At 38.6% G+C, this 24,896-nt stretch overlaps 2 protein-coding genes across 6 annotated transcripts in view; one reads left to right on the forward strand and one right to left on the reverse strand.

Moving 5' to 3' along the window:
• Window positions 1-12,409, forward strand: part of ASF1A (anti-silencing function 1A histone chaperone) — a 13,318-nt gene extending 909 nt beyond the window's left edge. The window contains exons 1-4 of one of the 2 annotated variants that reach the window (XM_040627705.1): window positions 284-779; window positions 6,278-6,393; window positions 10,709-10,885; window positions 12,012-12,409. In XM_040627705.1, the coding sequence (XP_040483639.1) occupies window positions 671-779; window positions 6,278-6,393; window positions 10,709-10,885; window positions 12,012-12,224 (615 nt within the window). In that variant the 5' untranslated portion in view covers window positions 284-670 and the 3' untranslated portion in view covers window positions 12,225-12,409. Of the gene's footprint in view, window positions 1-283; window positions 780-6,277; window positions 6,394-10,708; window positions 10,886-12,011 lie in introns of those variants that run through there. The other variant, XM_008691166.2, reaches the window with a different exon arrangement.
• The window catches only part of MCM9 (minichromosome maintenance 9 homologous recombination repair factor), a 99,364-nt gene that overhangs the window by 59,803 nt on the left and 14,665 nt on the right, over window positions 1-24,896 (reverse strand). For 3 of the 4 annotated variants that reach the window (XM_008691167.2, XM_008691168.2, XM_040627703.1), the window contains exons 5-7: window positions 22,126-22,326; window positions 17,522-17,647; window positions 15,882-16,001 (exon numbers count right to left, since the gene is read on the reverse strand). In XM_008691167.2, the coding sequence (XP_008689389.1) occupies window positions 15,882-16,001; window positions 17,522-17,647; window positions 22,126-22,326 (447 nt within the window). Of the gene's footprint in view, window positions 1-1,747; window positions 3,073-15,881; window positions 16,002-17,521; window positions 17,648-22,125; window positions 22,327-24,896 lie in introns of those variants that run through there. The other variant, XM_040627704.1, reaches the window with a different exon arrangement.

A 24,896-nucleotide genomic window follows, 5' to 3' on the forward strand; every position in this document is an offset into this window, starting at 1 on the left:
AAAAAAAAAAGAAAAAAAAAAAAGCCCAAGCAGAAACCACACGAAGCAAAAACCGGAGAGGCGGGCGTCGCCCAGAATCGCGCCCTCCCGCCGCCTCGCCGGCCGCGAGCACGCCTCCCCGCCGCGGCCACGCCTCCTCCGACCCCGCCCCGCCCCGCCGCGGCCACGCCCGACGTGAGGCGCGGGAGCCGCCGGGCCGGGGGCGGGGCCTGCGCCGCCCTTCCCCCCCCCGCCGCCGCCGGCGGCCTCCGCGCGGGCCTCCCAGCCCGTATTCCACTCACTTTGTTCTCCGCCTTTGTCCTAATCCACACCAGCAGGTGGAGCCGCAGTTAAAGTTTCCGAGTCCATTCCGGGAGCGGGAGCCCATCTTGCTCGCCGCCGAGGCCCTCGCTGGAGGAGGAGGGTCAGAGCTCGGGTGCAGCCAATCGCGGGCAACGCTGCTAGTTATCAGAGCAGAATGGGCTGTAGTTTAGTGAAATAGGAAAGCTGCAAAACACTGTGGAGTGCTCCCGTGTAAATAAAAAGAGGAAAAAAAAGTTTCTCAAGTCGCCGCTGCACGACGTCGGGCAGGCGCCGGGGCGGGGGTCTGCGCTCTCCCGAGCGGCCGCGCGCTGGACTTTATTGTGCCGCAACAAGCCCCCGTTCCCATTGTTTGTGTTTTTTTCAAAATATGGCAAAGGTTCAGGTGAACAATGTAGTGGTGCTGGATAACCCCTCTCCTTTCTACAACCCGTTCCAGTTCGAGATCACCTTCGAGTGCATCGAGGACCTGTCTGAAGGTGAGTCGGGCGCCCGCCCGCCGCCGGGCTGTCAGTTGCGGGCTGCAGACGTTGAAAGTTTCCCGGGCCCGGCCTCGCGCGGGCGGCCGGTGCTCGGCGCCGGACGGGCGGCGGGCTCGGCTCTGCGGAGGGAAACTTGAAGTTGATGGACGACGGCCGCCGAGGCGCGCGCGGCGTTCGGCCGCAGCCGGGGCGCTTGCCGTGGCTCAACTTGCGAGGAACTTGTTCGAGCGGAGGTAGCCATGTTGTCAGCTTTGTCTGGCGGGCGGGCGGTTCGCGAGACCCGCACTCGCGCCCGCGGCGCCGGCCGGGGGTCGCGCCGGGCTGGCCCTGCGCCGCGAACGGCCTCCGCGGCCCCGGCACAGAGGCTGGGAAGGGAGAGGCATGTGTGTGGTCGCGCCGGCGAGTTAGCAGCGGAGCCATCTTACCAAGAGTAGAGAATTGGGCCACCGACCCCGGCGTCACGACGCCTCCTCTCCGCGGGTGACGAACACGGCGCCCCGCCTGCCCACCTTCCTGCCCCCGAGCGAGAGGCAAATCCATTTTTAGAGCTTACACTGGAGTTGCCCTACTCTCTGGGGTGGCCGTGCCCGGCCGCTCTGGGGAGGAGAGCTAGGCTGTCCTCGCGCGGATTTCTGGCTCCCTGGACCAACCAGCGGGGGAGGCGGGCGCAGGCTCGGCCCCTCGGCGCCGCGGGCCGGGCGCCGGCGCTCCCCGGGGACGGCGGGTGCTCCCCCGCGGCATTCCCGGGTCGGCGCCCGGGATGCTCGGGGCGCCCGGGGATGCTGGCGCGCAGGCTCGCCCCGACTGGCGTGGACTCCTGTTCCGTAATGACGGAAACCTTCTGTCCTCTCTCTCAGGAAGAAAAATACTGCTAGGCTAGAAAGTTACATTTAACCCAAGAGCAGAAATAAGTAAAACACTGAAATAATTTCCAGGACTTAATCACTGGCTTCTCAGTAGTCTGAGAAAAGACTTTACTTCAGGAACGTGTTGAAATCTAATTAAAATAACTCCACATCCAAACACCCACAGCATAATACATAAAAGTGGGCTAGGAAATAAAAGGTAAAGTCCTGATAGCAATGCAAAAATCACTGCAATTTTTTTAAGTTTGTTTTAAGGTCTCCAAAGGTATTTTTATTATGTACATTAATACATATTTAGAAAGCTTAAACTTACCAAGGTTTTTATCTTTGCTGTTAGATTTTATTAAAATAATCCAGTGCTTCCCTTTCAAAATTTGAGGAGAAAAAATTTAACTTCATCAATGGTAATTTTACAATTTAATAGGCGACATACGTATTTGAACTTACAAGTATATTTAACAAAAAATGCACTTAAAATTATGCTAATCATGGTATATAAAGCATTTCACTTAAAAATTAGTTTTTAATCTCCACAAAACGTATTTTATGTAGGATGTTAAAGTTTTCAAATTATAAAAGCGATACATGCTCACTGGAATAAACTTTTTAAAAGTTGTACGTACATATATAAATAGTCCTCTGTACTCAAATGCCTTCCACCATCTCCTGTTAATTATAATTAACACTTTAATCTACACTCTTCCAATAAGTATTAATGCATACGTAAAGCATATATGCATGCATATATACATACGTGTGTATATATATATATATACACACACATATATATATAAAATATGTAGGTCACATTTTGAAAGACCATTTATTAAACTAATTTCTAATAGGCCACTGATAATAAAATTAAAGAGGATTTTTCTTATTACTCTGAAACCATTTGATTACTTTCCCAGAGTATTACTATAATCATTTCAGCTACCAGGCCAATTTTTCATACCCAACAGTAAGTTTTCCTTTTTATTGCCAATTGCATATAAAAATGGGCAAATGCAAGAGAAACCATTGATTAGTCCATTCCAAAGTACTGTATGTCTTAAGCTTTAGAAGTTCTTCAAATTATAGGTATTTCTCAAGTGAGGCCTTCCATTTTAAGAGCCAGTTTTGGACAAGGATGATAGATGATTCAGGATGTTACAGGGCTTTGACATTGGATTGTTGAAACCCACCATTCACGGAAGCAGAATTATGTTCCATTTTTAACTGGCATCTATTCAGAACTCACCTGAATCACGTCAGAGTTTTTATGATACCAGTATCAACAATACACTTACTTCCACTTGTACACCTCTTCCTAGGGCACTTATACTGGTCATTTAGCATTTTTCAAAAGAGTTTAAGCTGAGTCATACTGAAGCTGCAAAGGAATCTTTCAAAAAGGTGCCATGCTTGTATACTCCATCTAGAGGCTATGTGGATTAAGGAAATTGAGTTTATTTAGCAAAAGCTTCTTATAAGTTCCATACTTTTATATTACAGTTCTTTTAAAAAATCTATTCTTAAAATGAAACTACAGAATATTCTGAAGAGAAATTTTCACTTCATAATTTTGTCTTAAATCCCAAGCCACAGGTTGGCCACCATTTTTCATACTTGACAGGAGACCAGGATGTGTTTGATCTGATGGTTCCCAAGCTTGTACAAGTTTTGATTGACCTACCTACCTGCTAATCTTATGCCCTCTGTAGACGGCTGATTCTTTGTTTCTCTAACAGAATGGAGCCATTTTTTTTTTAAGTTGGTCAATATCAATAATTACAAGCTACTGTCAGTTGAACCTTTACAGTGTACCAGAATTGAACATGGTGATTCTGCTTTTAAACTTCAGGCTTGTTCTAAATCCCAAAGATTACATATTTTACACACTAATCACAGATCTTCCCAAGTAGGGTAATTAGTTTAAAATTCCTTTGGTGACTTCCCTCACTCCTGACCATAAATGCAGATACTTGCAGACTGGGGTTACCATGATTAAATGAAACAATTAGTTAAGTTTTTAAATAAATGAATAAACTCCAACAGAGAACCTGTGCATCTGATTCTATCGCGTCCTCCTTCGAATACAGAGGACAGGGGAATGAAAGCGGCGTTAAAAAAAAATACTAAGAATAAGACAACTGATGCTAATTATCAATAAGTTACTGAGCATTTTAAACTCAGTAGCTACAGCAAGGATCCCATTAGCATAAAAATTAAGGTACAGGTGTTCACTGAGTTACAGCCTGTGCTCCTTAAGGGTAGATTATCTTTCCATGGCCTCTGTCCTCATCAATCTCCCTCCACCCCCCCTCCATTAAGTTCCTTTATTCCACTATTCATTTGAGAGCCAGAAACGGAAGAATTACCTTCCTAGTTTCGGTTTTGGAAAGAGCCCAGGCTTTGGAGTTGCAGAAACATAGCTTGGGTTCCGATTCTTTGGTTTGCTAGCTCTGTGAATTAGGGTAGATTACTTAGCCTCTTGGAGCCTCAGCTTTCTTGTTTGCATAATAGTATAATTAAATCCGTATGGTAAAGCTGTTGATATTTAAGTAACAGGTGTGATATTGGCAAGACCAATGCCCAGCACAAAGTAGGTATAAGTTTATAACTCCTGACTATGTTCCTACGCCAGACCACAAATGCCACCTTACCTTATACCAATTAGGAGGCCAAGAGCACTATATGTATTGGTACAAATAAATACATAAGAAATGAACAAAATGTGAAAAGTCCACGTGACAATTACCAGACTTACCCTCACCTGGCTAGTTTAGTAGGTTTTACACTCCTGTCTAAAGTTTCTCCACTTAGCTTTTGGGTTTCCTATGTCATTGATATTTATCTAGTAGATATCTCAAACTTAATATGTCCAAAACTAATCCCCTACCCCTTGCAAAAAAGGTGACTCTTGCTGCCTTTATCTTCAAGATTTATCCAGAGTGTGACTGCTTCTCATCCCCATGGCTACATGTGGTCCAAGCTACCATCAGTTCTTGCCTCATGCCTTAAAATATCCACCTGTTTTTCCCCTCATCGTCTTACAGTCCATACTGAACACAGGATCCAAAAAGATCCTTCTAAAATGCAATTTGGATGTTACCCTCCCAATCAGAACCCTCCCAATGGCTTCACATGCCACTCAGTATAAAAGTCAGAAGTCTTTAATGATGGTCTTTAAAACTTTGCATAATCTGGCCATGCCCCTCACACCCAATCTAATGGTCAGTTCTTTTCCCCTTTATTCAATTTGCACCAGCCCTGGCCTCCTTGCTTTTTCTTGCGCAAGCTAAGCATGCCCTACTTCTAGATACTTGCTATTCCTTCTAACTAGATATTCAGTATTGCTCCTTTCCTCTTTTAATCTTCATCAACAAATAGATGATCTCGTGAGATGACAGATGCAGGGAACTTGCATCTGGAAATGTGCTAGAAGATGGAAATATAAGTGGTCTAGGACAGAGCCATGAAATAAATACATAATAGGTCCTCAGAAAATGACTGCTGACTTAGAGAATAAATCTAAAGCTTTTCAGTAAATTGCAGTTTATCATACAGAATGAATAAGTAGTACCTATACTATTTCTTATCTATTTAGGGAACAAAAATATCTACGCAATCACATAGAAATGGGAATACGATGGTAGCACTAAGTAGATTCTCAACGCATGACTTAGAAACAACCCTCTGGGAGTGCAGCCGTAGCCCTGGTGTAGTGAATCCAAGAGGCAGGCTGCACAGTCCTAAACACCTCAGGAGGACCAGAAGGTCTCAGAGGTGATCTGTATTTGCAGTTGTCTTCCTCCCCCTACTAAATTGGTGGTGGCTCCTTTGAAAGAGCAGTCGTTTTACTCATCTCTGGGCTCTTGTAGCAGAGCGCTCTGTAAAAGGTGCTTAATGAAAGCTGAATTACATATAACAATTAAATTGCATAGAATGTCTTGGGTTGCACTTTAGTGTATCTTATTCCTCCTCATGCCTGTTCCCACCACCTATACTCCTGTATCAAGCGGTTATAAGGATCCTTGGTTTCCTCACCTACGACATGAAGAGGTGTCATGAGGAAAAAACCTGACTGTGGTCCCTTTGACAGTTGATGAGCTGAAGCCCCTTATTTGTGAGCCACAAGGGAAGTTTGCTAATAATGATTTTCCCCACTTTGGAGCCCTCTGATAATCTTGATCATAATATGGGGCAGCCCTTCCAAAGTGTGCTAGTAGCTTGTTAAAAGATGACATGTAAAAAGGGGAGGGATTTCACAGTGAACAAACTTAGGAAATGCTGGATTAATGTTACTGGTGTTCTTTACTGAAGAAGTCTCAGAACACTTACTCTGCCAGTGTGCTTTATGTATCCTCAAGACAAGGTTGTAGCATTTCCCAAGTTTTTGGCCATGTTGTTTTGTTTGTGAGGAGCCCTGCCCAGGGACTAGTGTTTCACAAACGAACATTTTGAGAAACTCCGGTAAGAAATGTAAGAATTTTATAAGGAGCAGTTCAATGCCTTTCTGGATCTTCTGCCATGAGAAGCCAATTTTAGCAGCCACTACATGGCTTAAGTGGACATTAAAAGGGTTTTTGAGATCATCTCATAATGTAATTATTGAATATGAAATAATGTTTTGGTTTTTAACCCTAGACTTGGAATGGAAAATTATCTATGTGGGCTCTGCAGAAAGTGAAGAATACGACCAAGTTTTAGACTCTGTTTTAGTGGGCCCTGTTCCCGCAGGAAGGCATATGTTTGTATTTCAGGTAAGATTATTCTTGGTAAATATGTATGCCAAATATATTTCTAAACTATTATCTCATGGTCCTTATCCATTTCCTTTTGGGTTAAATCACTCTGCTTCTGCTGTATGCTGTGAAAGGTTAACGTGATGTTTACTCCAGAGTTTGCACAGCATGCAGTAAAGCTTACAGTGTCATGGCACACATGGTGGTTAATTTGGGGCTCTTCCTGTGAATAGTCCTATAGTATCAGACTTTCAGGGTGGCTGTCCAGCAGCCCAATACAGGGAGTCAGTGTATACTACTAACTGGTATAGTTAGTAATAGGCATCTTCAGTTTATCGTTTCAGCCATTAGGAGTAATGATCACACAACTTTATTTCAGCATAATCAGTAATTGAGCTAGGTTAATAAGTATGCTGCTAGATAGAGATCTATTGCATAAACTTGAATAATTGGAACTAAGGTCCAGTGGTTTACTAAAGCATCTAATCTACACATACTATAGAGGATTACTGTTACAAATCTACTGCTCTATTATTTGTTAGGGGAAATTCTAATACAAATTATGTTCTTGGATATCACTGACAGTATTTGGGTCTGTGCCAAGGCTTTAGACACTGTCTTCTGTATTCAAAGTGTTACTTCTTTTAATCCATGTTAAATTGTTTTATAAAGCTATTCAGTCACTTCTCAATTATCCATGCTTATTATAGGGAGATATTTATAAGTAGCCCAAAGAGTATCCATAGGTTTAAAACAAAACAAAACAATTAATTTTGTTACAAGTATTTCTATACAACAGAGTCTAGTTGAGTAGAACCTACTGAAAAGACTTCATCAGGAAAGAAAATTACCTCTTCTATCCCCGACTCCCTTTTTTCTCATTTCACAGATGGGACCAATTTAAATGAATACTGTTGGTCAGCTAATCCCATCAGATATGGGCCAGGAATTATAAACATATGGTATCTCTAGAGCTGCTACCCATCCATCCCCTCTCCTAAACACAGATTTCGGAATCCTGGTCTCCTAGTCTTAGTGCTTTTTATTAAAAACCGACAATTTACTATGTTTAAACAAATGGTTAAGAAAAGCTCAAATATATTAGTTCAAATCTACTCATTAAAAGTGCTATTAACATGAGTTGTGTGAGTGCATAACCTTGGTGAAAGATGTGGGTACCAGAGAATGTGTAGAGGAAAGCACTGCAGTTAAAGACCTGCTTCATTCACATCCTGGCTCTGTTGCTTATTAGACACATGTGACGTTAGACAGGCTCCCTAGCCTCCCTTAGTCACTCTAGTCATCTATAAAATGTGGATAATACCTCATCAGAATGTTATGAGGATTAAATGAGGAATAAAGCAGTTAAGTGTCATCACTGACAAATAGCGCCCTACTTCTATAATTAGAACTAAATTTTTATTCCCTTACGTTCTTGAAATTATTACAAAAAAGCAGTATTTGCTTTGACCCACAAGTTTGGAAAACCCATACTTCACTGATGATAATTCACGATGTGGTAAGAAACATGGATTGACATGTAGTGATACACCTTTTTATGCTACTATAAAACCCACAAATAAATCCTTTGACTTTGAAACAAATCCTTAAAATGTCTTTTCTGTGTGTTTACGTTGTTAAGAACACTCTTAAGCTTTTGGCTTAGAGTGAATAATTTATTCAAAAATATTTCCCTCCAGTGATTTTCCAGTAGTTTTACCTTGGTATCAGTGTTCATGTTGCCAAAAAGGACAGAGAAAGCACCATGCGATTTAAATCAGATGGTCACCCTGTACATTTTACAAAATTCACCATTATCAACAAAAAGGGACTAAAATACAGTTTTTGTTTTGTGCTTTAAACAAACTGCCATAGTATTTTCTTGGTCTGCCATGAATAAGCACGCCTTTCTCCTGAGTGTGTCAAAGGCTAGCAGGAAGATGTCCAGACATCTGCCTAGTACTGCCGGTTGAAGTTAAAAATCTCTACCTATCACTTCATCCGAAGTGATGTGAGAGGCCTATGAGTTTTTCTACTTGAATGTGAATTTGCTCAAGTTGAATCCTTTGGCAAACAAATTTTAAAACACAAACATGGATAGAACCAATTTACTGAGAGGATGGGAAGCACTATGGGGGCAAGGTTTCCACAGCAGTACTGAACTACCTCTGTTTCCAGTTCTCCACTCATTTCCAGAACATTAGAATCTCTTTGGGTAACCTGGAAGTAACCTGACCCCTCTGGGGGGAGGGGTTGCACAGGATCTATAAGACAAACAGCATACTCTCAGGCCCTCAGTCTTCCTGTTGATCTCTCTCCGATTACTCAAATTATTTCATGTCAGGAATTGAGTTATGAATGAATTTCAAAATACTACAGATGTACTGTGTGCCCAGAGCTGTGCCAGACATGAGATTATAAAGATGAAATGGACAGAACTTCTGTCCAGGAAAAAGCTTAGAATCCCAGCAAAGACTGAAGGGTAAACATATTTATTTATATTATTGGACATATATTAGTAGAGGATGGGTGTCAAGTAATTTTAAGTGCAAAAACAGTATTATTAATTCTACCTTCTGAATCAGAAAGGGGTTCACTGGAGTCACCTCTATGGCTCAGTTGGTTAAGTGTCCAACTCTTGATCTCAGCTCAGGTCTTGATCTCAGGGTTTTGAGTTCAAGCCCCATGTTAGGCTCCACACTGGGCATGGAGTCTACTTAAAAAAGAAAGGGCTTCACTAAGGATACATTTCATGCAAATTTAGAAATATGAATTTTTTAGGATGTTAGGGAAGAACGATACAGGCCAAGAGAATGGTATATGCAAGGCACAGAGGCATGAAAGATTACCACTACATTTTAAAGAACTCTAATCCTAGAATAAGACTAAGAGGTGTAGAATTAAAGGGAATGTGAATGGTTGAAGACAAATTGTGAAGGGCCTTATAAATGAAATTAAAGAACAGATTTTCATCTAAGAAATGGAGTAATCATCTGGAGTTTTTAAAAACTGGTGAAGGAATAGGAATGGATCTTTGCCCAGCTAACGTTGGCAGTGGTGCAAATAGCAAGCGAGCTGTGGGATCCTAGTTAGAAAGTTTCAGCAGTATTCCAGATAAGAGAAGAAGACATGAGCTGAGTCTTCAGAGATGAGAAATGTTGAGACTGGCTGGATATGGGAGGTAGGGAAGAAAGGGTACTGAAATTTTTAGCCTAGGTTGATGTTTTAGACTAGATGGATATTGTGTACCTTTTTGTACCATCTACATGTGGTAGGTACACAATAATCATTAGTCTTTGATGATAACGGCCTGATTGAGAATGTCAGCCAGGGGTGTTCCCAAGCTATGGCACTGGCTGAAGTATTCACTCAGGCCCAGTGATGTTCTTTAGTGTCCTGGCAAGAAGAGTAAGCTAATCTGGGAATGAGCTTCATCCATTCACCACTCAGAATGGCTGCCTCAGGTCACACTCAGATACTGTCACTCTCCCTCAGCCCATGACTCCTTGCAACCAGCTTCCTTACTGCCTCGCGCACTGCCATGGAGAGGACCCTAGCCTTTGCTCATGCTGTTAGCCTTCTCCAGCTCACTTGCTTCACCTTCTGCATTCCTCAAGATTCAGCAGCTTGATTCAAAACAATGTCATTAAGTGTATCTGCTTAAACCAATCTTTACCTTCATTGTATTTCCATAGTATGTGTGGTTTAAGTAGTATACTATATTTTAGTGCCTATCAAAGTCATTCACAATAGACGATTAATATTTTTGAAAATCTGCTGTAGAGCTATTTCTATTCCATTTTCAGTCTTGTATTAACTTACTATTAGACTATCTGTGCAGGGTGGGAGAGTGGGTGTGAGAATATGTGTCCTGAGTATAAGAAACTAATATAATAAATGTTTGCTGCCAACAGGCTGTGTGGAGATCATTGAATACTTACTAATTTAGGTTTGAAAATTATGACTGGAAATTATGACTGGAATCAATTAGATTATGGCTCAATTGTTTGCTATATTTTATAAAAGGTTTTATAATTGAACATTGTATAATCCCTCATGAACTATCACACAGTCTGGCTAGAGTTACCTTCCTATAAAAAGTAGTGACGTTTTTAGGTGCACAGAGTAATTAGGTATACTGTGGAGAAATTTTTGAACTCTATTTTCTGACTATAAGTCAATCTCAAAAATGAGCATTTGCCTTCCCAGTATGATTTCCAAGTTTTTCTTGCTCTGCCCTTAACTGATGGTGCTCAAGGTAACCAAAACTCCAGTCTTGCTTGCAGTTAATAGCCTTTTGTGATGTGTTTCTTTTCTTTTTAAATTATTCTAGGCTGATGCACCTAATCCAGGACTCATTCCAGATGCAGATGCAGTAGGTGTAACAGTTGTGCTAATTACATGCACCTATCGAGGTCAAGAATTTATTAGAGTTGGCTATTATGTAAATAATGAATATACTGAGACAGAACTAAGGGAAAATCCGCCAGTAAAACCGGACTTTTCTAAGGTAATGTTCTGACTATTCCTTTTTCATTACTTTTACTATACTTTATTTAAGTAGGTACCATTTCATAATATATTATGAAAATAGTTTGGAGACAAAATCAATTTGAGGTCCTTGTGCCAACTGGGGAAACTAACCATTCCGTTCCCATACTTGACCTCAGACCCTACCTCCTGATGAATCATTAGTCATTAATGTTGGTCAGGCACCTTCATTCTCTGATGGTTTAGAAAGTTGAAAGTGCCTCCTATAAGAAACAGATAGTTGTTTACAACTTTCCCTATGGCATTTCCCATACATGATTATGTCTTAGAGGTTAAATCAAAGGTCTTAAGTATTTCTGGATATGGAAAACAGCTTCTGAGTGAGAAGTTGAAACCTGTGCTTCAGAAATACAGATTCTCAGAAATACTTCCTATTTTATGATTTTTCACTGGGACCTGTAACAGTTTAGTAACTGGTGACTTAATGTGAGATTGAACACTCCATCTGCCCGATCATGCAAGAAAAATTACATGGGAGTAGAATGGAATGTTCTTTCTGAAAATTAGGCTGGAATATTTAATCCCAGTATGGAACCTTCCAGTGACTCAGTGTATTAGTTACCTACATGGCACCTTGTATAGCAAAAAACAAACAAAAAACTAGAATACTGTTTCTGAGAATGAACCATAATAATTAAAAGGTAGGAAACCACTAATAATGAGAAGTTATATTTGGGGAGATTTTTATTTTCTTTGAAAATATTACTGAAGAGACACCACATCAATCTAAAAAGCATACTAGTTAGATAAAGTGTCCTGTGAAGAATTCACCCTCAAAAAAGATTCCTTTTAGGAAACAGAAGTATAAAGGGGGTTAGTATTTTGTCGGTTAGTAAATGATCTGGATGAATTCCCTCAGATTTTCCATATCCTATTTCCATTAGGCTAAAATAATTTTTTTTGCTGTAGCCCTAGTCCTTGTGCATTAGTTATGTTAAAGGTGCTTTACTTAATTTTATGCCTTTGTGTATGAACTTAGCCATTTAGGAGTACTGATTTAAAGAACCATTTTATTAAGCTCCTATTTGTATGTGGTATCTAACTTTCTTAATGTTTTCTATTTATATATTTCCTTCTTCCTTTAGCTTCAAAGGAACATTTTGGCATCTAATCCCAGAGTCACAAGATTCCACATTAATTGGGAAGATAACACAGAGAAACTGGAAGATGCAGAGAGCAGTAATCCAAATCTACAATCACTTCTTTCAACAGATGCATTACCTTCAGCATCAAAGGGATGGTCCACGTCAGAAAACTCACTAAATGTCATGTTAGAATCCCATATGGACTGCATGTGACCACCTGCCATCCCTTTAGTACAAATTAAGCTATAAAAACACACAGAACTATTTCCCTGAAATTCCGTAAGTACATAGTCAAGACACAATGTGAAGAATTTGTTTAAAAACATCCTGTAGAAAGTTTATAAGAAAACCAGTATTTGAGCAAATTGTGGAATATAAATACAACTATTTTTAAGTAATTTTTTTCTCTAATGTGTTATTTTATTTGTTCTGAAACTAATCTGATTAAAACATATATATTATTTTCTTCTCCTCTATATGTAATTAAAGCACTTATAAAGAAAAATATAAATCATTAGACCAGGTTGTAAAGCTGTCTTAGCCTTTTGGATAATAATCTTTGGACCACTACTTTACTGGCCTTCAGAAAAACAAACTTCTGACTTCAACTAAAATGTTTCTTCCTGTGATAAATAGTTTGGTTTAATGTAAAGGGCAAATTTCCATTCTTTTTTTGTCATGTCCTTAAAGAAGGGATTTGAAGTCAACTATATGCTACCGTGAACTTTAGGACCTGATTTTCTAGGCCACCTTGAAGCCTCTCATGGCTGCTATTACATGGAAGGTTAGACAGCATTCAGTTTGGTTTCTAAGATGATAACAAATGTGGTTAATTGTTCTTAGGTCCTTTCGCTATGGTTTTTGTTTTATAACAGTTTAGGACATAAGAGTACTCTTTGAATCATACATCATTTTTAGCCAGTGAATTCAACATGTCAAGAGTAGATATAAACTTGCTAAGTTTAAGAATAGGATATTATAATGACTTAGACCTATTCGTGAGATTTATAAAAATACTATGAACTTAACTCTTCAAAATTGACTTGGTAGATCATCTGTTGTTGGCAGCATTTATTAAAAAAACAGTGGATTTGGGAAGGTGTATTTAGCTTTATCATAATAGATAAGTCACTATTTTGGAAATATATATATTTTCACACATGTGGTACTCTTCTCCATATCCCTTGACACTCATGCAGAATAAGATTAGGCATATTTGTGGTTGATATATTTTAGATAAGTCTTTCCAGATAAGTTTTTTAAAAGCAATCTTGGAAAGGAATCCATTAACTAAGTGGGCCAAAAAGTTCTTTTTCTTTGATGAGAGCTAGGTCCTTCCTCAAAGTTTCTTATGCTTCATTAAATTAAGTGTAGAATATTCTCATTACTCTTGCTGCTAAGCAAGACATTAGCCATATGATGCAGTTATGCAGTGCCTTCATATCTAAAACTTTTATACTGCACTTTTTAAAGCTATTATTTTGAGGAAGGGAAAAGGGCATTTGTTTGAATATGGATTCTAAGTTGTATATATTTCCTGTCATTCTAAAAAAGAATTTGTGAAGCAAAATTTTGCTAAATGTTAAACTTTAAAATTTAATATACCAGATTATTAAAATACTGTCCACTAACTAGTTCACAGATTTTTAAAATAAAATACACCCAACTGTTAAAACTATATGAAGAAAATTTCATTTTTGTCTAATTGCAATTAAAGGAAAATGTTAAAATATTAAAATGAAAATAAAAGTAAAATTTTCCAACAAAGAGCTCAGTGGTTAATATAACAAGAACAAGATATGTGCTTATTAGAAATAAAGCATATATAAGCCAAATTACCAAATAAAGTAATTTACTGCTGAGTTTTTATTCTAATTATAATGACTGATTTGTACTGACACAGGGTTAGGTTTTTACATCAATTTGTAAACGGATAGGTAATTTTCACAAAAGGATAAGACTTAGTTTTTAAGTCATCTCTTAAAATTTTTATGATTCTATAAGATTTAGAATTCAGACATTAGGGGCTAAGAAGCTATAGCACGGGGGTTTTATTTTCCCTGTTTAGCTTCATTTATAGACACTATCTGAATTATAGCTAAAATATTTGGAACAGTTTTTCTCCTTTTTGATCATAGTAAATAGCTCTGTCATGAAAAGATAAACTCGAACCAATTACCTATGCCACAGAAGAGAGAAGCAAGTAGGCTGGAAGGAGTGAGGATATCAGTTGCTAAGAAAACATTCAGGAAATCTGAGGAACATGCATGCATTTGTTCATTTATAACCTTAGGCTTCCATGTGGTCTTATTTGGTTTTAAGATGTGGGGTTTCTAATTTTACCAAGAAAGTCTATGGGAGCAATTTTCAAAACTTTTTACTGTAATCCCTGATTTAAGGGGGGAAAAAAGTATGACCCTGTAACACAAGTACTTATGTTAATTTTCATGAAAATGCACCCATATAGTGCATCTTTAATATGTGCAGTATATTTTGGTATCTTTCATTGTATTTCACTTTTAAAGTGCTGGTTTTGACGCCCTGAACTGGCACGGATGATTCTAAGGGGTTGCGATACACAGTTTGAAGAAAGGCTAGTCTGGCCTTTGGAGTAGATGAGACTTAGCAATAACTTTTCTATCATTCTAAAATTTATATTCCCTGTACCTGTCTCTTCTATTTGGATTATGATCTTGACATTAAAAAAAGAGGGAAAAGTGCTAGTGTAGTGAATCAGCAGCCATTCACTTGAAAACTGTCCAGCTATTCTGAAATTACTAGTAGCCCACCAGATAGCCTGGACTCATTTCTTGGCCCTCCATATAATTCTTAGGAACATTCCATATAATTCTTGGCAAACAATTTTACTTGTTTGTTATTGGTATCATTTTATACAGAACTCTAGAACAGGGGGTCATAAGAATTTTTAAGTGCTCATAAAGTGTTCTTTATATATTCTTGCCTACTACCCTTCCAGTATGCTGAACCTTGTCTATCTACGCCTCTGCATTCACAAATCCCCTCTCAGCAATGCTTAATGTACTATTCGGTTATATTTCAAAATCCGAGTTCCTTAGAATGGGGCTTTCCTTATATAGGACCATTAATGCAGCATTTGCTGCTTTATGAGAAATTTTATATTATAAGTTTCTCATAAGAAATTTCAGCACAGGCTTCCCTTAATAAGTAGCAAAGAACATTTGTAAAATGTGTGAAACCAAAGGCCTATTACAGACAGAAGAATAGGAGAAATATTTCCCCATTCAAAACTGTAATATGGAATCAAGACATGTTTTCTAAAAATTTTCCTAAAATTACTTTATAATCAACTCCTGACATTCTGTCTGCAAAGGCTTTTAAATGTATTTGTTGAAGAATCATCACAACATATGAATGAAGCTCCACCATGTAATGAAAGTATGCTTTCCACGTATTAAGACAATTTTCTACCTAAGAATTTTCAGTAGGAGCTACTATTGCCTCTGAGATCTCTAAGCACAAAAATGCCTCAAGCCCTACGCCATTGATCTACTTTGGTAAAGTGAGATTTTTTCCCATTTATCTCAACTTTCTGTTTACTAGGTCCTCATAAAATGCCAGATGGTGCATGCTTTTTCCACATTAAATAGGATCTTTCAAAACTAAGATGCAAATAGATATATGGGATAAGTTTTAGGAAAATAAGTGAAAGTGGAACTTTTAAAATATTTTCTTAGAGCTACAAAAGTACTGCTACATATTTTCTTTGATTTTTGGCAGTAACTTAAAAATTAGCTTGAAATTTATCCTATGTTAGGTACTTTTTCATCAGAAAAACATTGTTAGCATCTGTAGTACAGTTAAATTAACTGAAATTATCATGTAAAATACCTGCACTAGTAGATCCAATTCCTGTGGTGAGCACAGATCGTGGTGTAATCTTTGCTGCATACTTGAGGAACTGAGATTTCCCTGTGCCAGGATCCCCAACCAATAAAAGATGAGATTCACCTAGAAAAAAGTTAATAAAGTTTTAAATTTTTATAAAAAGACCCATGAATAAGTGTAATTAATCAAGAAGAAAATGGTCTACTTGGAATGCCAACACAATTTATATTTTATGCTTTTGCTGTATACTTAAGGTCATTTAAGGACAGGCTTAACCAGATAGCCTTAGAAAAGCTAACTATCACCATAAATAACAATCTAAGTGATTTCTGAATGTGACATTTAAAATCTAAGTTAATAGACTTTGTGCTGTTTCCAGATGTTCAGGCATATGTTTAACATTTAAAAATTTTTTGGCTTATAAAGTTTCTGATTTTATTTAAATCTATTTTTATTTCTTATTTTATTTAAAGATTTTATTTATTTATTTGAGAAAGAGAGAGAGAGCACACAAGCAGGGGGAGGGGCAGAGAGAGAGGGAGAAGCAGGCTCCACACTGAGCAGGGAGCCCAATGCGGGGCTCCATTCCAGGACCCCGGAATCATGACCTGAGCTGAAGGCAGACACTTAACTGACTGAGCCAGCCAGGTGCCCCTTAATCTATTTTTAAATACCAAACTACTTAAGTCTTTCCATACAAGCCATACAAATATTTTATTCCATTTTTATTTAAGTATTTGTAAGTGTTCAGGACTTTATAAGTGCTTTATAAGTATCAAATTGCTTATGATAACAGTTAAATGACCTTTTTATGAAAATTTTAGTAATTTAATGAAATATCTACCTTAAAGTACTTATTTTCAAATGTAACAAATGAACATGAGTGTCTTGTGGTATGTATTATCTCACTGATCAAATTTATTCAGTAATATTCAAGTATTTCCTAAATACATTAATAGGAAACTCCTATTTAAGCTCAAGATTTAGCAAGGTGCCTTGCAATGAGTAGGTAATCAAAACATACAATACACATAAACTTTATTATACTTACTATTCTATACTGTACCATATGGTTTTAGAAATCTTACTAACAGCCTTGTTTATAACAATGTCCTTTTAGTCTTTGGTTATTATGACCCTCGGGTGGCCTATATTAGGGCCATAATAAACCTACTCTATGCCAGATTCAGGTCAGTTAAATGTGTTAGCCACAAAAGAGCTTTCTGCCATTTGAACATAATTATACACTTAGAGTAATCTTTGCTTGAACGTGTGACCTACAGCAGCACCTCATGGCAGATGGCACTTTTGCTACCTACCAGCAGAAGGGGAATCAGCAGGCAGATGACTGAGAGCAGCAGTCTGAGAGCAACACACTGACAGTCACAGACGGAGAGATGTTGACTTGGAGACCTTAAAAAGCACTATTCCTAATCTTTTTCCCTTGAAGACAGACTGGAGATCCAATGAAAAACAGTAATCAAAATGTAAAGACTTTATCTTGTGGCACCCTTACAGATTGGAGCAAAGATTATGGTTAGAAAATAAAGCTCAAGAAGTCATTTTTATTCAGGAAAGAAAAATTCTGGCTTCTCACCTTGTATGTATTAACATTTCTCAAAAAGTTTTAGGTAGGTACTAACCTCTGACCCGTGTTCCTGTAGCATCAGTCCTTTGAATCCCACCAGCCAGCACCATGGCCACAGCAAGCTTTACTAGATACATCCCAAAAACTTGAGGGCACAAGCTGGCCAATATTTCATTCCTTCCTAGGAAAGGCAGAAAGGTCAGATGTTAACAGTTTTCAAGAAATCCTATCTGAAATTTCCTTTCTTATCCTAACTTCCTAGAAATATACTCTGCCATCTAAAATGATCAAGAGGACCATTTCCAAATGCCTAAAAGGAATAAATAACTGTTTTGGTCCTAAAATTCCTTCTCTTATTAATACCATGATATAAGAAAAGTCTGCTTTTTATTCCTTGCTTTTTATTTTTATACCTGCTTAAGTTTCCATAAATTTATCATACTTTATAAGGGACAGAAAGGAATCGCTTTTATTCCCTCATTAAGCCAACATTATCCCTTTAAAATACCACTGTACTTTACTCCACTGCCTAAATGAAATGAAGGTGTTCTATCTCCAGCAGTAAGTCAGATTGCAGGAGCCAGTAATCTTTAAATACAAGAGGTCCTTGGAGCTCCAGAGGTATAAGAGAAGTAAAATCAATCTACCCTGTGAGTCAGTTTAGCATTTGCTCTGAATAATTTGGTACAATCTGTTTTACCTAGAATAAGTTACCAGGGTATCAGAGTATTAAAAAGATCATTATAAACTACAATTCTAGCAATGAAGCTAGAAGTCTTGGATTCCCCTGATCATGTGTTGTTGCTTCTTCTTAAGATTTTATTTTAGAGAGAGAGAGCAGGAGGGGCAGAGGGAGAGAGAGAGAATCTCAAGCAGACTCTGCGCCGAGCACAGAGCCCATCTCGGGGCTTGATCCCAGGACCCTGAGATAATGACCTGAGCTGAAAACAAGAGTCAGAGGCTTAACCCACTGTGCCACCCAGGCACTTCTTTTTTTTTTTTTTTTTTTTTTTTATTTATTTGACAGAGATAGAGACAGCCAGCGAGAGAGGGAACAAGCAGGGGGAGTGGGAGAGGAAGAAGCAGAGGAGCCTGATGTGGGGCTCGATCCCATAACGCCAGGATCACGCCCTGAGCCGAAGGCAGACGCTTAACCGCTGTGCCACCCAGTCGCCCCCACCCAGGCACTTGTGATCATGTGCTTTATTTTTTTTTTAAGATTTATTTATTTATTTGACAGAGCACGCGCACACGCACAGGTAGGGGGAGCAACAGGCAGAGGGAGAAGGAGAAGCAGGCTCCCCGCTGAGCAGGGAGCCCGATGCAGGGCTGGATCCTAGGACCCTGGGATCATGACCTGAGCCAAAGGCAGACACTTAACAACAGAGCCACCCAGGCACCCCTGATCCTGTGCTTTAAATAAGAGAATATCACTGGGTTTCTGTTTTCAGAAATGTCAAAACACCACATCTGAGAATCTGTCTATCCCACATATAAATAAAATAGGTATTTCATTCAATCACCGGCCTAATTAACCAGCAGAGGCTCTTAGAACCTATGACATCCTAACAAGCCTGTCTTGAGTTTGTCTTAACTTATATGGAATCCACTACTGTGACGGTACTCTGTCTACATGCTGGCAACTAATTTGCATGTTTTAGGACTTCCATGTTTGTGCTCATGTTTCAGAGGTAGCTCTTTTGAGGAGGAAAATAAGCTTGTAAATATTTAGCTGATTATTCCAGTTTCAGAAGCTTTTCTGCCAAAGCATTAAGGGAAAGGAAAGGGGCTTCCCCCAGAATTTACGGCCTTATACACAAAGGCTACTTTTTGTAATGAATCAGAATTGATCCAATTGCAATGTAGGGTGATATGACCTGGGATGGCAGAAATGGTGAAGAAAGAAAACCTTTTAGTAAAATGAGGATCAGAAAAAAGGATTAATAAATCCTAGAAGGCAGTTCATTAACTGCCAGAGGGAATCCCTCCCTTTCCTGAGGTAAAAGCCCAGAGGAAAAAAGATAAAGAAGGTTTGGGATCTAAGCAAATAAGACCTTTCAATAGGTAGGTAAATTCTGACCAGAATTACACATACAAAGAAGGAATAGCCCCAACAAGCAGATTTAGGAGTAGGCAAACTGACCTGGGAGACTTCTATACCAGCTTTGCTGAATGAAGGTGGATTCAGTGACTGATGTGCTGACAGGAAACATACCCCAGTGGTAAAGAGCACAGGCTCTGGGGTCAGAGGCCTGGATTCACATCCCAGTGCTACTACTTACTACCCGTCTAACCTTGGGCAAGTTTCTTAACCTCTCTGCCTCTATTTTCTTATCTTTAAAATGGAATGATAATGGTATCTTGTAGAACTGTTGAGGACAAAGGACATAATTAGTGTGTGGCACACAGAATAAACAATACCTGACACACTTAACTGTTAAACTATTATATTACCTGTATTACTTGTGCTTATTTCTGATCTCAAGATTTCCTCACAATGTAGTTAACACAAAAGATATACTATAAAGTCAGGTCTGAAGTACCAAAGAAAAATAAAGGGGAAGAACCATTCCCTTAAACTTGTTGTCTAAAGTTCCTTGAATCATGGCAATAGATGCTCCCAATGGCTGTATCATGGAAGAGTATGCATTAGAGTGAATACTCCCCCAACCCTATCTCCTCCCAAATTTCTGATTCTAGACCATGTTAATAGTGTGTCTATGGCTTATTAGCCCACTCTTGTGGCATGGACCTCAGTTACCCCAATGAAGAGGACTTCCTAGATCTAAGGTAACTAAGTCATCCCAGAATGGGTTCAGATGGCCCAAAAGACCCCAATCCCTACATCTGGGTTTCTATTCAGCATCTAAGCATGAGGGTCAGAGGATCCCTTACATTACTATAGACTGGAATAAAGGCTTCAGCTTCTAGACAGTACCCACAGTATGAGATCTTAATGGAGCAGATCAACCTCCAAGAGCTGAGCAGTAAAGTAATCTCTGGCTTTAGACTAGCAAAATGAAGACCTCCTTCTGGATACAGCTCCCCACCTTCACCACCCCTTCCCTTATTCCCCTCAACGAGCACACATACACTTGGAATTGGTAAAGTACATGTACTGGTACTGGGTATTTGGGAAACTAAGAAAGCAGAATCCCTTCAGACTAAAAAGAAAAATGTTGCCTCATTTTCTTTCTTTCCTTACTTACGTTTCTTACAAGGTCATTATATTTACGTCTTCCTTTTATCCAGTAAATGAGTTGTACATCCATAACCTTCTAATTAAAATACTCTCTTAATTGCCAGCACAAAGCACTTCTCATGGTCTGTTTAGAACACTATATGATGCCCTTCCTTCACTGTTACAGGAAGAGCTGAGCTGTGGCACTGCAATTAATAAGAAATGACTGTGGTCCAAGGAAGAGTTATAGATTTTTGTGAGGCCCTGACCGTAAGAAACAATTTTAAATACAAAAATTCATTTAAAAATATGTATGGTTCTTAAAGGGCTTGCTTAATAAAGCTACAATGTGGAGAACTTTAGTTCCTTCTGTACCGATTAGATAAAAGAATGATCAGGAATCACTACATACGTGCCATATGCAGAAGCAAAAGAAAAATATCATCACACAAAATAAAAGCAAAGTACCTATAGTTAGGCAAATAAGAACCTTATTTTGTGAATTGGTATCTGTCCAGTTCAGTATTTGATTTTTTTTTTTTTAAGATTTTGTTTATTTTAGAGAGAGAGACACCTCATAAGCAGGAGGGGCACAGGGAGAGGGAGAGTGAATCTCAAGCAAACTCTGTGCTGAGCATTGAGCCTGACGCAAGGCTCAGTCTCATGACCCTGAGATCATGACCTGAGCCGAAACCAAGAGTCAGACACTTAAGCGACTGTGCCACCCAGGCACCCTTCAGTATTTAAGAATAAAATAATATGTATAAGACTTGAGATGAAGTTTATTAGAAATAGTCTATCACTGGCTTCAGTTTATTTTTCTCAGAAGATGCCTCCAAGGAAGAATGAAAACAGGCATTTGAAGATTTAACTGGTGTTTTATACCTTTGGAATTTTTAAATAAAAAATACTCTATGAACCCAAAGGCTGTGATGTTTTAGTCTACATATCTTAGTGCCACAGTCCAAAGCTTTTGCTGTGATGACAAAGCTTATTTTTTGCATCTTTCTATCTCTCATCATCTCTTTCCTACTGACTGCATGTTTAAAAATCTTTAGCTGAAACCGCGTGAAGTTGTCTTTATTACCTAAGGTACATCAGAAAAGAAATAAGGCTCTCATAGGATGAGGTTTCATAGTAGGATGCATTTTGTCTATTTAAGGAGGAACTGTATATATATGCTTGGTAAAGAAGGGAGAAAACTGGTAGTACAAGAGATGTCTAAAATAATAGAAATGGAAAATTTCTTGTAATCCACCCTTGATTTTCCACAAAGATCTCTGAATAGAAAAGATTCCGCCAGAAAAGGGCTCTTCAAAAGGAAACTACGGCTAGAAGTACTGACAAATGCTATCACCGTTTCAATTCAGCCATTGAGTTTTGCAGCATGTAAGGCTCCTCCTAATCACAGACCTCATATTTAACTACTTAATGATATGTCATTAATAATTATCAGATTTATACCCTTAATCACAAACCTGCAAACGGATCACTCTTATAGGACTCCCAAAAATCTTCAAATTCCTTTTGGATCTCCTCATCCATTGTCATCCCTGCAGACTGCTCATTATTTACTTGGACATAATTGGCTTTCAGGACTATCTCCACTTCACAGCGCACACCTTGCTGAAAGGGCTTCCACCGTTGCATTACAACTCCGTAAACAGTGAGGTCATCACCTAGGAGAGAGCACCAAGTAGCAGTGAAGTCCAGGAGGAGCACACTGCTTGCTGGGCACAGACTTGCATGACACAGGTCCAGAAATAAATAAACCACTCTCCCACCAGGTTTAGAATGGTAAACACTCGCCCAGAAAACACTATGGAGGCAAAGGAACACCACAAGGTTCCTACTTTTCCTTTCTTCTGTTTTGTTTCGTTTTTGTTTTTTGTGTTATTTTTTACAAACGCTTATATCTTTAGCTAAAAGCTAAAGTCAGCATTTTTATTTTTCTTAATCTGCCACATGATAATCACACCAAATTATTACCCTTCACTGGAAAAATATCTTAACAGATGATTTATTGTTATTATATGGGGTGAAATGTTCATCCTGTCATAATTCCTAATCATACAGTTCTCATTTAAAGAATAGGTGGGAACTGCAGCAGGAAGGTTAAGCTGTAATCAATTTGGTGTCAGGAAAGGAGACGATCTTGTGATAACTGACACTAGTTTTAGTTTCTTATATATTAATTTTTATGTATCACTTTTATTGATATTTTACTTACTGCCTTAAAAAAACAGATGAATGAACTAAGAAATAAGTGAATGCCGTTTTACTTCAAAGCCCTTTTCCATCAACTATGAAAGCACAAGGTAAATCCTGCTTGTTCCTTCTTGGTTGCTTCCTTCCCACGTGAGAAAACTCTCCTATTCCTGGTGAGCAGAATATTAAACTTCTACAGGTTTTCCTAAGAGGCCTTGGGTCATTCATTCATGGGCACATTCTCCAAACACTGCCATCTGTGCTTATTATTACATACAATTCAATGCATCAATTAACAGGTACATATGAATGAATGGTTGGCACTCAGTATTTTAGTACGAGAGAAAAGGGGCCAGAAGAAGAAAAGATGGGCCTAGTCCTCAAAATCTTGTTAAATATAAGATTTTGGACACACCTCAAATCCAACCTGGTATTTAAAATTTGCACAACAAATAGCATCTCTGAACTAACTGGCAAGTCTTCAATTCCAAGCCTGTGTCAAATATACAGTATCTGCTAATGCAAAATGCCTTTTGCTCTCTAAATTTCAATGTGTAATGTGTAATCTGCAGAGCTTTTGATTTTCTGAAGAAAGTGTTCTATAAATGCTAAATGAATGGAACTAGTGATAGCAATTACACAATAGAGAGCATAGTTCTAGCCAAAGGCAACTTCATAATAAATGGTGACAAACACATTCAATAGGTGCTTTGCATGTGATTCCAAGATCTCTTGAAGCCACTGCTTAGATGGTTTTCAAACCGAATCTAGAATAATGATCATTTACTATATTTTTAGATGAAAATCACTGAGGTAACTTTATATGAGCACTTGGAACAGTCCTTTACTGTCATTTTAATGGATTATACTTAGGTTGTTTCTAAATTAGTCAAATAAGAAACTTAACTTTTAGATACAGCACCTACAAGTAATCGGACTTCAATAAGCAGTGATAACGTGGAAAACGTAGCGTCCTGAAAAATGACCAAGAGCACTGATTTTGTCAGATTTGGGTTCAAATCCCAGCTCCATCACTCACTGGTTATGTCCTTGGGCAAATTACCTAACTTTGCTGAACCAATGTTTTGACCTACAAAATGGGAATAGTTGTATTTATATCACAGGACCACAGTGAAAATTAAGTCAGATAACATTTGTAAATTACTTCATACAATATCTAGACTATAACAAGCGTTCAACAGCTAAGTATTAGCTATTACTATACTAAACCTTGTTATTATATTTAACTTTTGTGTCGTAAAAGTTGTAAACAGTGTTATTTGCAGGAAACTACCATGCTTACTTTTATATAATCCTCTCTCCTTGTGCCGCTGTCTTCTGTAGCCTATTTACCACTGTAGCCACCCCCAGTAGGACCCATCTCTGATCTCCTGCTGCACTGGCACTTATTAGGACACAACCTCCAACTTTATTATTCTGCATGTGTCAGATTGGGGTTCCCAACCAGACTGTAAATTCCTGAAGGGCAAGGATTAGGCCATTTATCTTCTGATTACTGCAGAGGTTTGTAGCTATGGATAAATGAAAAAAGCACTGTTGATGGACTGCTTCCATCCATTATTATTAGTGACATATGAAAGAAAAATAGCTTTAGATTTTTTCAATGCAGAAAGAATTCAGTTTAGATGGACGCATGAAAACATCTTATTTTCTACCAAAGTATACTTTCATGTTTAGGCTAAGCTTAGATAAGCACTACTTTGCTGATCCAGATATTACAGGTTTTGGTTAAAATCTAGAGTCCTATATGAAAAAAGTACTTTGACACATCCTGGTCCACTTAGCAGGCAATCCATGATCAAAGTTGTTATTTCCATGGAGTACTGTTTAGACAACTATAAACTGTTAATATATTTGACACAAATTTCCAACTATAGATTAGTGATTCTTGGGTGGATGGAGGTGGTCTCTTTACAAAGAATTACTCTTGACTCTAGATACCGAACTCTTTTATTTCCATGGTTGTTTGCCTCATCGTTTTAATAAAATGGCAGCTCGGTAAATATTTTATAAATGAAGC

The sequence above is a fragment of the Ursus maritimus genome, unplaced genomic scaffold (assembly GCF_017311325.1).
Source record: "Ursus maritimus isolate PB19 unplaced genomic scaffold, ASM1731132v1 scaffold_13, whole genome shotgun sequence".
NCBI classification, from domain to species: domain Eukaryota; kingdom Metazoa; phylum Chordata; class Mammalia; order Carnivora; family Ursidae; genus Ursus; species Ursus maritimus.